The sequence below is a fragment of the Episyrphus balteatus genome, chromosome 2 (assembly GCF_945859705.1).
Source record: "Episyrphus balteatus chromosome 2, idEpiBalt1.1, whole genome shotgun sequence".
Lineage (NCBI taxonomy): Eukaryota > Metazoa > Arthropoda > Insecta > Diptera > Syrphidae > Episyrphus > Episyrphus balteatus.
In genome coordinates, this window is record NC_079135.1 from 32,257,345 (window position 1) to 32,273,621 (window position 16,277).

General features: G+C 32.1%; 2 protein-coding genes across 2 annotated transcripts; both read right to left on the bottom strand.

The window, feature by feature from the left end:
- Positions 1–2,469: 2,469 nt before the first annotated feature.
- Positions 2,470–3,119, bottom strand: LOC129911825 (pupal cuticle protein Edg-78E-like). The gene is made up of 2 exons (XM_055989778.1): positions 2,917–3,119; positions 2,470–2,843 (listed from the first exon to the last, which is right to left on the bottom strand). Exons 1-2 carry the CDS (start codon positions 2,926–2,928, stop codon positions 2,505–2,507), a joined length of 351 nt encoding a protein of 116 aa, XP_055845753.1. The 5' UTR covers positions 2,929–3,119; the 3' UTR covers positions 2,470–2,504.
- Positions 3,120–5,022: 1,903 nt separating this feature from the next.
- Positions 5,023–15,129, bottom strand: LOC129908548 (intraflagellar transport protein 122 homolog). The gene is made up of 15 exons (XM_055985128.1): positions 14,889–15,129; positions 14,585–14,815; positions 8,862–9,072; positions 7,970–8,803; positions 7,754–7,918; positions 7,440–7,684; positions 6,893–7,375; positions 6,552–6,826; positions 6,345–6,492; positions 6,081–6,281; positions 5,903–6,023; positions 5,691–5,847; positions 5,513–5,625; positions 5,282–5,446; positions 5,023–5,210 (listed from the first exon to the last, which is right to left on the bottom strand). The coding sequence occupies exons 1-15, from the start codon at positions 14,951–14,953 to the stop codon at positions 5,115–5,117; spliced, it is 3,510 nt and encodes a 1,169-aa protein (XP_055841103.1). The 5' UTR covers positions 14,954–15,129; the 3' UTR covers positions 5,023–5,114.
- Between the last annotated feature and the right edge of the window lie 1,148 nt (positions 15,130–16,277).

A 16,277-nucleotide genomic window follows, 5' to 3' on the forward strand; every position in this document is an offset into this window, starting at 1 on the left:
AATTCATTAAAATTTTTTCCATAGGAAAATTTTTATGAAAACTGATTCTTAAATTTTATGAATTTTTCTTAAATCTAAACTTTTTTTTTAAGAATTTGTGCTTAAATTTAATGAATTTTTCTTAAAAATGTATGAATTTTGGTTTATGAACAAGATTCATAGTTTTTAAGAATAATAATTTTTTCAGTGTACCTGTTGGATTTTTTTTTCGAAAAATCTAAAAAAAAAACAGATTTGTCAATTTTTTACCCAAATGCATAGGTTAGGTATGTTCCTTATGCTCCCTCGAATGTCACTAAACCAAAACTTGTTTTGAGATATATCTGTCCGAAGATATGTACCTACCTTCAAAAAATAAGAATACAAATATTATGATATATAAGGAACTATTGATTTTTTTTTGTCGTCAGAAAATCAATATACATATGTAATCAGAATAACGTTCTGCGTTAAGCACAAGTTACAATAATTTCTTACAAAATATATAGGTTCAAATAAAGTTCTTGTCTCAAAGCGATAGTAACAATTTTTTTGTTGTCGATATGGACATATTGCAGAAATTACCCTATAATTTTGGCCTTAAAAAAAAGAGAAAACCATTTATGAATATTCAGATATATTAACCGTAATCTAAAAAAAAATAAAATTTTTTTAAATAAATAATTGCGTATACGTACTTTTTTGAGTTATGAAAATACAGGAGTTAATTTTTGTTTATTGTAAGGTAGGTACTAGAGCTATTGGCATAAGCTTTGATATAGAAATTATAATACATAAAGCTTCCAGTTTTTCAATTAACTACATTAGTTTACAAAAAAATACGAAAATGTTTATGGATAGGTTTTCGAGATATGATATCACCATTTTTGTAACGATCAATATTTTCGACTTTTTTTTGTTACTTTTTGAGTTTTTTTCTATAACTTGAAAAGCAAGCTAAATTTGAATATTTTTACGAAGCAATTATTTTTGTGGATAATTAAATTTCCTATCGATATGTATTCTTTTAAAAAAATTTAAAATAAAAAATTGTAAAAAATTTAAGAAAAACTATTCAAAAATGAGAAAAAACGATGTTTTTACTAAATAGTATATTTTTATTCTTTCATCATTTATAGATATTGAACATGAAACGGAGAAAAAAAAATACTTAATTTTTCAACAAAAATTGAATACGGTTAATATAAAATTGGATAAAATATGGACTCTCAAAATCTACTGTTTTTGGTCTTTTCTTTATATGGAAAAGTTTTTAATAACATGTAATTATTTACATTTTTTATGCAATACGGCCATTCCAAAGTAACGGAGAGGATATATTGACGATTGTTTCCAGTTTATCTCGTTGGAAAATCAATACATTTTTTTTAAACTTCAAACTTAAAGTTTATGTTCTAAAAGTTTCACGAAAAACTAATTAGACTCAGCCAAATTATTCCGTTACCTTTTCTATCTGTGAGTAATTTGGCTACGTTAAATTAGTTCTTCGTGAAACTTGTAGAACATAAACTTTATCATGAACCCTTAAGACTCACCAAGTTTCCAAGTTAGTACCTTAATGCATAGGCCGGTAAACTCCGGGAAAGTACGCAACTTGATTTTTCTTTGACGGTAGGTACATTTTCACAAAAAAGTACAAAACAATTTGAGCAGTTTTTGTAATAGTTTTGTGTTAAAAACAAATCGGTGTCCATTTTAAAGCAACTAGCATAAAGTCAAAAACGAAAAACACAAACAATTCCATAACCCTTTTTCGAAAACATGAATTTTTCAAATTAAAAATTAATTTTTTTTTTTCCAAAAATGTTGTTGGTGAAACGAGTGAACTTAAAAATAATAGACACGCACGTTTCAAAATAATACGGTTACGACACTGACTTAATTCTTTTAGCTGGAGATTTAACGAACCTTTACTTCAATATTCACTCATTGTTTTCACTGTTTTTGTTTTATCTACATCTATAAATAGTTAAAGCCTTTTTAAATGTTGGAATCTGAGCTGAATATAGGGTTTACAGCACTAATTGCTCATTACTCATTAGATTTCACATTTCCGGCAGTTACCGATTCCGAAAATCACACATTTTTAACAAAAATTTCAAAAACTTAAAATTTATCTGTGAAGAAATTTCTTAACATTATTTAGCATTCTTACTTAAGTGAAAAGCTTTTGTAAAAGGCGTATGACGCATATGAAAGAAAAGTTTAAGCCGAAGAAAATACTAGGGTTAAGATAAGACAATTGTATAGATAATAATACCTTCTATTCATTTAATAATAATTGTCAGCAATATTAATCATTTCAGTTCAATTGTCCAAATATAACAACACACAAACAAATATATTTTTTTTTTTTTTTGCAATTTCCCACAAGAGTAGGTAATTTCAAACTTTGTTTAATAAATTTCTTAAAAACAACAACATTTTTCTTTTTTTTTGCGAAAAAACAAAAACAAAAATTAAGAGAGGTCACTGACTAGAACACTATAAGCTTAACCTTGAAATTATTCCTTTGATGGATGAGTCCTGATGTATTCAATAGCCCTAACAATAGCTTCTGGGACTGGTGGTGGGGTTGGCAAATGGGCACCAGATGGATGGAAACCATCTTCATCGGCTGTGTATTCCAATTGAATTGGGACACCCTCTTCAGAAATCCATTGAGCAGCACCACTCACACCAGCAGCGTTACCTTTTTCTTGAACAGAAATTCCATTGGATGTTTCAAAACCATAATTGAAGTTTCCTTCGGCATCGGCGGGTACATTGTCCAAACTGCGGATTTCGGCATCCTTGTTGATGTTATCGGCAGCAGCTAATCCCAAAAGGACAGTAACGAGAATCTGTTACGAAGAGGTGTCGTTGCGTTAAAAAAATCCTCATTATGTTTTATCCAATCCAAATAAATATACTTACAAGTTTGAACATATTGAGGCTGAATAGGCTGATATTCCAAGTAGACCAAGAAAGATACTAATAACAGTCACTAACCAAAGTTATGTTTTTATACAAAATATTCAGCAACAAGAAAAAAACTCGATCATGAAGCCGATCTTAAAGGTCAGGAATAGAGAAATATGCGTGCGATAGAAAAAGTTGTTCCTATTACCGACAACTCGCATCATTATCATAAAACACCTAAGCACACTCCTCTCAGCGGTGATGACAATCAGATCGATTAACATACAATCATATCAAACAAAAAAAAAAAACAAAAAAAAAAATGCAAACATCAAAGGTGTGATAGACTCTTGTCTCTCTTGTTCATGTTTGGGTGGCACCCATATAATCCCAAAAAATTACTTAATCCCAATCTAAATCTAGTTTACATATTTTGCTGGGCAATTTAAAACCTCTTATATGCCTAATAATGTGTTTATAAGAATTGAATTAATTTTATTAGTCTTACAGCCTTCTTTGAGCCTAAATAGACAGCATATAGGCAGGTCTGGTTTTTGGCTTCAAGATGTTTTGTTTTATTTTTTTGTTTTGTTTGGTTTGGAATGGTCATCGATGAAATTGAAAGTAAATTTTAATAAAAAGGTGTTAACACAGATTTGCTCAAGAATATCTTCAAGAAGGGGTAGCAACTATGGTAAAGAATTCAATTCTTTGTTGCATAAAAATTAAGTCAACATCTCAATCATTTTTATTAGCAGCTAATTTAAACAAATTTATTTCCTTCATTTGATAAGATTTAGTATTTATTCAAATAGTGGTTATGGTAGTCGTAATTTTAATTTTTAACATTTTAGTTGACAAGATGACATTTCAAAATCGATATAGTTTCCAAATGGCAGTTGATGATAAATTAAGTGTTTGCTATTTGTATTTCTTTGAATATTTAATTTATCTCGTGTTTTGGATTTTAGTTGCAATTAATTTATAAATTCAAACAAAAACAAGAAATCTTAAGAAAATTGGGAGGAGAAAGGAACAAAAGCGTATAATAATACTTATAGTTACCTATAAGTAATCCGAGGCCTCACATACAGAACATTACGTACAAACACACATATCATACGTGAATTACATACTAACCTTATAAACATTTTATTGATTAGGGTTCTTTATTTCAATTTAAAAAAATACGTATACACCAGAGTGACCCATAAATTACTTGATTTGTCACTTGAATGACCTATTCAGACCTTGCCATCCCTGAACTTAGTATAGGAATCGTATCAACAATCGTATCTTGCCATAACCTTTAATGTCTCACATGATTTTTTTTTTTTCAATTATCATATTTTACTAAAAGACTATAGTCCAAAAAAGCACACAGTGACAAAAATTTAATTTAAAGTGAGAAAACTCGAGCTGTAAAATAAAAATCTTGGTTTATCGAAATAAAAAATCATTAAAGAGGATTAAATAAATCAAACTGCATTAAAATTAATTCATAAGAAGTTTTAAAAAATTAAGTACAACTGGTTATAGGGTCGGTCTTAGAAGAAAACGTAAAACAAATCAATTTGATGATCGTCGAATTCTCAAAAAAGTTAACAAAAATTCGATGATTAGTAGTCTCAAAGTAGAAGAGAGTACAAGGCTAAACATTCCAAATAAAAATACATATATGTAAATAATCATTTTTATCAAAAAAACAAAACCGACTTCCATGGATCAAAACTGGGTTTTATGGTTTTTCTCATAGTTTCTATCGCCAGAACTGAACGAAATTGAAGTGGCACCACACCACACAAAAATTGGTTCACTCCATCAAAATTTATGAGGTAACAAACATAAAAAAAATGCAGACGAATTGAATACCTCTTCCTTTTTGGAAGTCGGTAAAAAAACTTAAAGAAGCATGCTAAGAAAGCAAATTCACACACCGAAAGTCTAATAAAATCAAACATCCAGAATTCCAAAAAATACGCCGATGAGTCGTTCTCGTTTTGAAAAACAAGTTATTTTTAATTATCAAAAATTTAGAGGTATACTTTATATGTACATACATTGTACATTATCTAGGTTTCAATTTTTTTTTTTGTTCTTAAAATAAATACAAAATCTATCTTTTCTGTCTTTTTGTTTCAATTCTTTTAATTTCAATAAAAGTTTATAATAAATACAAATACATACATACATTGCAAAAGAATATTCTTAATCTAATAACTTTCAAAAAGTTTCTCAGATGGTGTTCGACAAAATGGACAGTGACCTTTCTGCAGTACTTGTAGTTCAAAATCTTCAGCATAAAATAGCTACAAAATTTAATTAATTTAAATAATTCAATTAATATACTTTTGTACTTTGAGCTATTTAATGAACTTACCAATAAACATTCTGGGCAAAATGTAACCTGCAGATCTGGTAAAATATTTCTATAAAAAATATTTTTCATTTGTTTTTCACGTCGCTTAACAACAAGAATATGATTTGGATCCATTGCTCTAAGAGCATTTCGATCAAGGCTTAATGGTAAGGCACCGGCAACATCCTTAAAAATAAATATAACAATTTTTTGTAAGATTTCACTATTTTACATAATAAAACTTGAACATACTTCAGAAAAAGGATCATTATCGTCAGGTGATTTAGGTGGAGCTAAAAGAAGTCTCTCAGCTTCAGTGTCAGTAATGTCAATCTCCGGATGAAATTCCACCAATGGTAAAATTTCTGAATTAATTAAAAACAAATTTTAAGTACACACACAAAATTTTAACAAATAAATATGAACTTACCAAAAGACACAAAAGAAAATATATAATCTTGTTTACATGATGGACAACTATTGCCATTTAAATGAGCACTATAGTTGGAACATTTGTAGCATAGTGGCAGTAGTTCTTCAGGATCGTTAAATCCACCTTTACAAGCTTTACTATTTAAATAGTTAATCTGAAATACACAAATTGATATTTATTCGATTAAAAAAACTTGTTCAAGTGCTTACATCAATCTGTTCCTGAACTCCAGAAGGAGGTTTTAATGTCTGCAGTTTCTTGTTAACTTGTAGACATAATTTATTAGCCTCCAAAAGTTTAGCCTGCTTCGATAGCGTATAGTAAAGCGCACTGTGGAGACAATTATAGGAATAGTATCGAAAATAAGAATAAAAGATCAAAACTTACAACATGCTTATGCCCTTTGGAGCTCCTTTATGTTCAACTTCATTTGCAATATATCGACTGACATTGAACAAACTCACTGGGGAATAACTTGTAAACGGTTCTTTAAGGTAACTATGTATAATACTGTAAGCAAAGTAGATTTTCGCAATACGCATGTGGTTTTTGTACTCTTTAAAATGATGATCCATTGGAGATTGTTCCCTTTAATTAAAAAAAAAAATGAACACACAATATGGTTGAAAGGAACTAAAATCTTTAGCTTACTCTTTTGAGATGTAAACATCTAAAAATTGCTTCGCCATCAACCAATAGAAATAGCTTGCATCTAAGTAACGTTCCTCTGCAATAGCCGATGAACTTAGACTTTTTAAAAGACGATTCGCATCTTTACTTTTACCAGCCTTCAGGTAGGCTACGAATTTTTAACTTTTTAATAAAGACTTGAATTTTAGGATAATTCATAAAACAAACCCTCATGAGCTTCTATAAACTGATCAGACTCTGCCAGCCACTGTGCATGTTGAAAATGCACTGTTGGCAATATTTCAGGTACACTTTCGGCCAATCGAAAGGCCTCATACCAATCTCTAGCTTCAACATGCAACTGTATAACTTGTGATTCCTCTCCTAACTTCTTGTAAACTTCTGCAGCTAAGGGTAAAGCTTTCAGACGTTTCAAATGTGAAGCCACAAGTTCTAAGGAACTTCTTTCATTCAAACTCAATCTCCGGCCAATGTCGTAAAGTCTGGAAAAATATAGTGACAAGATTTTACTTCAACCTACAAAGAAAATCAATTTCTGTTAAGCTTACACATCAGCCCATCCCTGTTGTGAAACAATCTCTATTGCTCTTTCATTTTCTCCAGCCGATAAAAGTAATTCAGCTGCAGCTCTAGGCTCATGCACTGAGCAAGCCCATTCAGCACGTTTTCGTATTAACTCTCGCTTAGCTTCTTCGTCGCCTTCTTTCAGAAACTCTTGAGCTAAATCAAACATTCTCAGATCGCTGTACATGGTTAATGCACGATCGTTTTGTCCACATTTCTGATAAAGTCGAGCAGCTTCTCGAAATTTACCAGCAAATGCGAAATTCTCTGCCTGCAAGACTTCTTTGGGAACTTCCGAACGCTTTTGTTTCTCCATTAGACCATGAATCAATTGCAACCACGGGAGATTTCGTACTTTAACATAGGCATCTTTGGCTATATTAAGATGCAGAGATTCTAGAGCTGCCTGGGCTAAACTCTCCCAATCAGCTGTTGTCACTCCCAGACATGCAACTTGATATGCTTCTCTATGAAAGTAAAATGATAATTAAGACTGAACAAAAGATTCAAGAAATATTTATCTCTTCCTACTCGAAAAATCCTGCTTCAATGAATTGCCACATTGTGGCACCCAGAGCCAATGGAATGTTATGCATTAAATTGCCCCGCAAACAAAATGCTGTTGCTCCACACAATCCGACAACGACACCGATCATATTCTGTGGACTGCGGGGTGGTAAACTACCAACTCGAACACTAAGACCCCCTGTGGTATGGGTGTAACAAAGCATCGTGTCTAAATGGGTGTTCCAAGCAACAGAATTGACTCCAGAATCCTTTAAAAAAAAGAAATAACGGCCACTTAAGACAATTTTAAAGAATTCGAAGTTTATAAAAAGAAATACCTGATAAAGCATAGTGTCGTTAACCACATCCCGAACAACCAATCGTCCAGCATCATCCACCACAGCAATACGGCTTCGTGCAGCATTCAAATCTAAACAACGAACTGCCGACATTACAGTCGTTATCAAGATTGGCAAAGCATTGTCAAGGAATATTCTAAAAACCTACAAACTCGAAAACAATTAGAGAACAAACCAAGACCTTAAATTAATCACCTGTCCACTTTTAAGACCTATAACAAGTCCTTCTCGTCCAACTGGACCTCCAGTCACCTTAATGTACCTAATAAAACTATCCATAAGCCATTCTCTCTGGAGAATCCCATCGAAATCAAGACTTTGAAGTCGTTTCTCTTGACACAAGACTATATGACGAGCGCATACAACCAACAGACTGCACTCAAAACGTTTTTGGATCTTTTCTTTGACCTTATAGTGCATCGGTTGATCCTCACCCGAGCTCAACTCATATAGAACAATTCTTTCAGGCAATTGTACAGCTAATCTATTGCGATAAATTGCAATTTTTTGCACTAAATCTCGACATTTAATGCGAACTTTTGAATTTGATATCAAATGTTGTATGATGACGTCACACATATTCTCACGAAATGCATAACGATCACGATACAATGCATGAACTGTACTCGATGCGATAGTGTAACAAGCCAATGTTCCGTCCTGACATCCAACTGCATACGCAAATCCACTTGGATGTAAGGCAACAGACCAAACCCATGAATCAAATGCATCTCCCAGAGTTCCCAATCGAATGCCTTCTTTAGTGAATATTTGCAGTGAACGACAGCATCCGCTGACAATAAGATTTTCTCCATTAGGAAAATATGTCAGACAAAGTGGATCAAATCCTAAAGGACGTTCTTTGCCAATCATCTGACCACCGAGTGTATGAAATGATAAAGTTTGATTCCAATCGGCAACAGCAATTGTGTCTATGTTATTGGAATTTGCTAATGGACTACATTGAAGACCAAATATTGCACTATTTGATCCACCAGGACGTTCAATGCGAGATTTTTCTTCGCCAGACTAAAAGTAAATTCAAATTTGGAATATTTATATCTCTATTATAGTGTTGTTAGGTTACCTTGTTTCTTATGGATATTGTTCCATTGGTCAAACCAAGTACCAAATATTGTCCATCATTAGTCCAGGCGCAGGAATTGATGCGCGATGAAACTTTGTTTTTTTGAACCGCCTTCTGTTCTGATGACCAATAGGCAAAGTCCGAGGTGGAACATGAAGCCAAATGGTGAGATACTGGGTTGAATGAAAGGCACTGAATGGTGTCACTATGTCTGTAAGGAAATTTGCAAAAAAAAAAAAACAATAATTAAAGATTTTTCAAGTCAATTTAAACATTCAATTCTGTGAATCAAAATAATAACCTACATTTAAAACTGTATTAAATTTTGAGATCCCAGTTCAAAGTTGAAAAAAAAAGATATCCCAAGCTTTTAGGCGTATCTACGATGAGTGCAAAACTTGTTGCCTACGTTTGTGAACGTATCTTTTTGCGTTTAAATGTGTTTTTTTTTTCTTTGTTCCGTGTTTGAAAGTTGTATTTGCTTGAATTTTTGTTTACGACAACAAGTAACTTACATTGAAGGTAATAATGAGATATTTAATTACAAACGGATTCAAATATAAATAATTACACTGTGCAAGTCGAAATCTTAGACAAGTATACGCTGTTTGTACTGTTTCCCCCTATTTCGGACCTGAGACCATTAGTTTTTTTCGATTAATCGCTACGATTTCGAACAAAATTTTTTTCGGAAGTTTTTTTCAATAATTTTAAGCAGTTTGCCTGGTTTAAAGTCTTTCTTGTTTATATTGCTATTTATTCTACTCAAACGTTATTTACTATTAGCATAAAGACAAATAAAGAATTTTTTCCAATTTATTTAACAATTTAGCAAGTTTTTGTTGACAAAATTCAAGAAATTTGGATTTTTTTGCATTGTTATCGTTTTGTTATGTTTTACTGGAGTAACTAAAGCAAATTACAGATCCAATTTTCATAATTTCTGTTCTTAAACGTCGTCGGTAAATGGCCAGTATTGCCGTTTTGTTTTTTAAACTAAAAATAAATTTTTTTTCAAAACTTTTTCTTTGAATTTCATAAATAAAATGATGTATGTATAAAGATTATTTAGATTATTTACAGAAAAAAATTATATGGGATTAAAGGATAAGATAATTTCTCACAAATCGGCTTCAAATGTAAAAAAAAATGTATAACAACACAAAAGGCAACACATTCATCACTAAGATAACATTTTTACAAAGCCAGTAGTTTATGCTGGTAGTAAATAACGTTTGAGCAGAATAAATAGCAATATAAACAAGAAAAACGACTTTAAACCGGGCAAAATGCTTAAAATTGAAAAAAACTTCCAATCGATTTCTCAGGTCCGAAATAGGGGGAAACAGTCTCAAAATTTTTTTTTTTTTAACTTGCGCACTGTTATTAAATAAACTAGCCCGCAGTGAGTGAATTTTTTCAAAATTACGCTAGCCCTCGACACTAATAATTCGAATAAAGTAATCAGGTTAAAACTTCATGCTAAGAATGCCAATTTCCAATTACGAATCTCCTAATCCCAATTTCGGATTGTAAAACATATATAGAGAATATATTGCTGAACCACAGGTGCTGCGCTTGGCTGCCAGAAGATTAACTTTTTTAACTTCAACAGCTGGTGGCTGCCTGCTAAATAATAAATAGGGCATATTATTCAAAATTGTAGTACCCCGTGGAGCAATGTTTAGTGCGCTGGACTATGTCATGGGTTCGATTCCCGGCCTTCACCACCGAAAATAAAAGATTTTGTTCAGGGGTACTGCCTTTCGTGAGAAAAGCCGCCCAGCCACTTAATTGTTCGGATTGTTGTAAGTATTTTTAAGACCCATTTTTTTACTGAAGTGAAAACTTCTTTAGTATCGTAGTGATTTGAAACAAGATGAAACAAAAAGCGACAGGAAAAATTAATCGAATAAAACTTTTTTGTTTTAATAGATAGATGAATGAAATTTATACTGTAAATAGGTAATAGAATAAACTATTATTGTACAAAATTTCAATTTGTTTTATGTTCAAAATTCTGAAATAACGGTGAAAATATGTTCTTTTTCTTAACACGTTATATCTTTTGATCTAGAGTACATACAAATTTGACTTAACTTTAATAGGCATACTGATAATATTACCTTTTATTTGATATATCACACATAACGGTCCGTGCTACACAAGTTACACAATCATAAATGGAAAAACTTGAAAAATACCTCAAAACACCTGTGGATATCTGTTGACGATAACCAGCCACCAGTGTAGGAAGTACCGTAATCTCAGTTTGAAATTTTGACATGGTTGGCTTTAAAAAATTCTTACTTCTTTTGTAGGCATCGTCGAAATATGATTGAAGAGTCATATAAAAGGTGAAATAATAAGCTTTCAGATGGTATAGAATTTATTATAAATAAATTGTCATTTTAAAAAATGGTGTTAGAAGAGAAAAACACATTTTTTCATGAAAAATGATTGTTTTGAATATATTATTTTTAAATTTTTTGCGCATTGTAAAAATTTAATTATGGCTTTATTCTTTAGGAAAATTTGTTAGCTTTTTAATGGTGGATATTTTTTTTCAAGAAAAATGATTTTTTAAGGTTTCACTTCAACCACGTGTGAATTGCACACATGATTTTTTTGTATCTCTTTTTAATTCAATTTCGATTATATTTGTAATGCTCAAATTGATTCTTATAACGCTGCGTGGCAACTCCACACGGCGACAACGTGTAAGAACCGCATCAGATTAAATTTCGAGGACAAAACCATAAAAAAAACCATTGCATTGCTTTCGCGCTATCATTCTCTAGTCGACGCAAGTAACATGCATTCTCAAGCTATGTAGGCTTCCAATATCGGTTTGTGTTAAAAGTAAATTCTTACATATTTCGGTTTATTAGGTCTCCTAATCTTTAAAAAAATGGTGACAATGCCAGTAGAGCCAACTCATACTTTTGCAAGAAGGAATAGGCCAACGTACCTACAGTGGTCCCCATTTCGATCTTACCCAATCTTGACTATCACACATTTACAGACGGTTCTAGAAAACCAAAAAGACTTTATGCAAAGGTCAAGAACTGGACGTAAAACTGAGAGAAATGACAGATTCGTTGTAATGACTTTTCACCAAAATCGTCATTTGACTAGCTTTCATGTTCATGAACATTTAAGGTAGGTAAAAGGAAAGTCGTTAGTTAGGAAACGAATTTAAGATACCGACCTTACCCCCGTCACGTTACTAAAATTGACTACATGCACCGACAAGCCCGACCTCAATTTGGTCGATCACATTAAGGTTGAGAAGTTCACCAATAGAAGTGATTTTTGCTCACAGATGAGTCCACAGTTTGTCTACAAGGAAGCCATCGTAGATACAGAGCATACAGATTACCTGTAGAGCGCTTTGCTAATGGCTTACGGGGGAGAGTACTAGAGTTTGTTATTCCAAAAATAAAACACCCATAAACAATGATGGGTTGTTCTGTATATCAGAAAGAGGATTAGGTCCTTTTTGTGCTGTGAAAAACACCTAAGGCAAGACCAAAACGAAAAGAGGCTTTAAAACGTATTCCACAAAATCGGAACTGGGTTTTGAGGCCAAAATGTAATAATTCTATCCAATTTCAATAATGCCACCTTAATCGGGGGTTTCTGCTTGTGATATTTGTGGTCTAGGAATCTAAGAAGACTCCAAGCCTTCATCAAAGGAACTAATAAGTAAACCAAGTAGAAATAATATGGGGTCATGTGGTAGTTGATAACTAACTACTTAGTGGATTTTCATTTTTGTAATCTTATAACTTTAAACGAGCTAAAATTGTTTATATATATATATATATATATATATATATAAATATATATAAAATTGGGATCTCGGAAACGGCTCTAACGATTTCGATGAAATTTTCAGGGTGTGTTCATCTAAGCGAGTAAAAAATTTTGGAAGTATTTTTGGAAAAATCCGCCCACTGCCACGCCCACTTTTTTAACATATAAGTTTTTTCGGGAACGGCTCTAACGATTTCGATGAAATTTTCAGGGTTTGTTTATCTAAGCGAATAAAAAGTTTTGGAAGTATTTTTGGAAAAATCCGCCCACTGCCACGCCCACTTTTTTAACATATAAGTTTTTTCGGGAACGGCTCTAACGATTTCGATGACATTTTCAGGGTTTGTTTATCTAAGCGAATAATAAGTTTTGGAAGTATTTTTGGACAAAATCCGCCCACTGCCACGCCCACTTTTTTAACATATAAGTTTTTTCGGCAACGGCTCTAACGATTTCGATGAAATTTTCAGGGTTTGTTTATCTAAGCGAGTAAAAATGTTTGGAAGTTTTTTTTGGGAAAAATCTGCCCACTGCCACGCGCACTTTTTTAACATATAAGTTTTTTCGGCAACGGCTCTAACGATTTTGATGAAATTTTCAGGGTTTGTTCATCTAAGCGAGTAAAAAAATTTGGAAGTATTTTTGGAAAAATCCGCCCACTGCCACGCCCACTTTTTTAACATATAAGTTTTTTCGGGAACGGCTCTAACGATTTCGATGAAATTTTCAGGGTTTGTTTATCTAAGCGAATAAAAAGTTTTGGAAGTATTTTTGGAAAAATCCGCCCACTGCCACGCCCACTTTTTTAACATATAAGTTTTTTCGGGAACGGCTCTAACGATTTCGATGAAATTTTCAGGGTTTGTTTCTCTAAGCGAGTAAAATGTTTTGGAAGTTTTTTTTTTGAAAAATCCGCGCACTGCCACGCCCACTTTTTTAACATATAAGTTTTTTCGGTAACGGCTCTAACGAGATCGATAACATTTTCAGGGTTTGTTTATCTAAGCGAGTAAAAAGTTTTGGAATTTTTTTTTGGGAAAAATCCGCCCACTGCCACGCCCACTTTTTTAACATCGAATTTTTTTTGGTAACAACTTTAAAGATTTCGATGAAATTTTGATGGTTTGGTCCTCTAGGCAAATACAACATTTTGGAAGTATTTGGAACGATTTCAATAAAATTTTGAGGGATGGTTCCATGTTTTACGCATTATTCTTTTTCATTTTGTTACTTCATGACTTTTTGATCATGTATTCAAACTTTGAAGTAATTTGTTGATTTGGTATCACTATGAACAAGGTTCCAAATTCTGAGAGCCCTTAAGTTCCACAATCAGCATATTTCGTTTGATCCATTACTTTTGGGACACCCTGTATAAGAAAGAAAAAAAAGAAATAAAGCAAAGCATCCACTGCTACAGAACAAAACAGAGACAGGGATAAAAATAGTATTTCTTCATACTAAGCTTTGCCGACAAGGCTAAACTTGAAAAAAGATTAACTTTATATTCACCATCCAAAACTTTCTGACCTGTAAATGAAAATTTGAACAAAAAGGGATCTCATTGCTGTAACATTTTCGATAATGCAGATTCCTGTTACCCTTCTATTCATTGCTGATCGTATATTCCAACTTAAATAAACTGGATTATAAAGTGGGAATGTGGTGTTTTGTAACCCGCGAAAAAACTGGTCATTGCAAACTCAAACCTACTCCAAAAAATTGTTTACATTTGACTTTTTTCACTGAAAGTTATATCATTTAAGGATACCGAGCAAAGCTCGGTCACCCAGGTACTAATACTTATTGGTAAGAGTGGGTGGTTAATTTTGTCACTGAGTGTGTTTGTAAAAGCTTATATTAATTTTCATAGGCAATTTTATTTAAGCATTTTTGTTACTTACGAATACTTCAAAAGACCCTCCAGCTTATTTGTCCATATAATAACACATTTATCTGCTCCACCGCTGGCGAATTTTTTCCCATCTTTTGCATATGCAATACAGTGAACTGTGTCCTTGTGAGCTTTGAGGGTATTTAATACACTTCCATCAATTGGATCGTATATTAGAACACGGTCTCCAGCTGCAACAACCAAATGATGACCTTCCGGATGATAGCATACTGCATGGACACTAAAAAAATGTTGACAAAGTTACAATTTGTTTTATTTTCTAGAATTTTGACTAGATTTTCCTTGTAACAAACCTAACATCATCATCTTTGGTGTTTGGAAGGTTTATCTTCTCAACCCATTTTAGAACACCTCTCATTTTGTCTATTAAGTTGGTTGGTTGTATTTAATTTTATTTAAACATTTCTAAAAAAGTTCGAAAACAACTATTTTCTTTTGCTTAACTAGTTTCAAGTTGTAGATGTTTTGTTTTTTTCTTTTGTTGTTTGTTTATAATTTGCTCTTGCTGTCATGTTGCTTGGGTTACCGTGTTTGAAATTAATAAAACAACAACAACAACAACAATGCAAGTATGCAGCTTGCAGCATAAAATCCCATATCCCAACACAAAACATTTGGAGTAGGGGAAGGTGTGAATAATTTCCCTATTAGGCGGGCTACGCACCCAACTTAAAAATATATAAAATAGGTACAGGCTTTTTTGATAAAAATAATTATTATTGAATCAAATGAAATTAGTTCATATTGGATATTTGAATTAAAAAACACAAACTTAAAATATTAGTAAATTAATAAAGGTAAAAAAAAATCATAAGATCAAAAATTCACATATAAAAAAAAAAAACAGATTTAGATAAAAAAAATCTCGCAGGAATATGCAGAACATGTTCCATTCGTTTATTTGAAATTAAACTGGACTGCAACATCACTCCGGGGGATGAATTCCACAAACTACGCTCTTTGGGGATTCTTAGCGAAATGCTGCAGAAAACCTTATACCAACTGGTGGAAAAGCTTAGTGGTGAGTGGCTGAATCATTACAAGCACGGAACAACAACTCTTTCAGGTAAAAACAGAGTTCCCAAGAATAAAGACATTTTGGCAACAAAAGGAAAACTCACGAAATATTGAAAAAACAGTGGTCTCCTCTATCGTCATCAATTGTTTTTACTTTGCCTCTTTAAAAAACCAATTAGTAGTGGAATAATGTATAAAACAACAGTAATAATACTGTACTGTACATAAAAAAAAAATTAAGTATTTAGCGTTCTAGTTAAGGAATTAGTGACCAATTTTTGAAAATTTTCATCGGTCATAATCATGTGGCCACCTACTAAAATTATAGACATATAAAGAAATTAAAGTTGGCTGCAGCAAAAAAATGTATGTTGTAAATTATTATAAATGAAATATTCTTCTTTAAATTAAATGTAAGTCTTACGTAAGGAGCAGATTTGAGGTAAAAGTTGCTTAGAATGCTAAAGCTTTTTATAGCATTCATAAAAGAATAATTTTAATTTAATTTTATCATTAATTTTAAAAGAAATGTTAAGAAAATATAAAAATTTTCTTTCAAAGCTACGAAAACACTGCTTTTAATGGTTTTGACCCTTAATACAATATATGCTACTAGTTTTTTGTACATAGGTACCTACCAAAGAATCTTTGAAATTTTTTTTTTT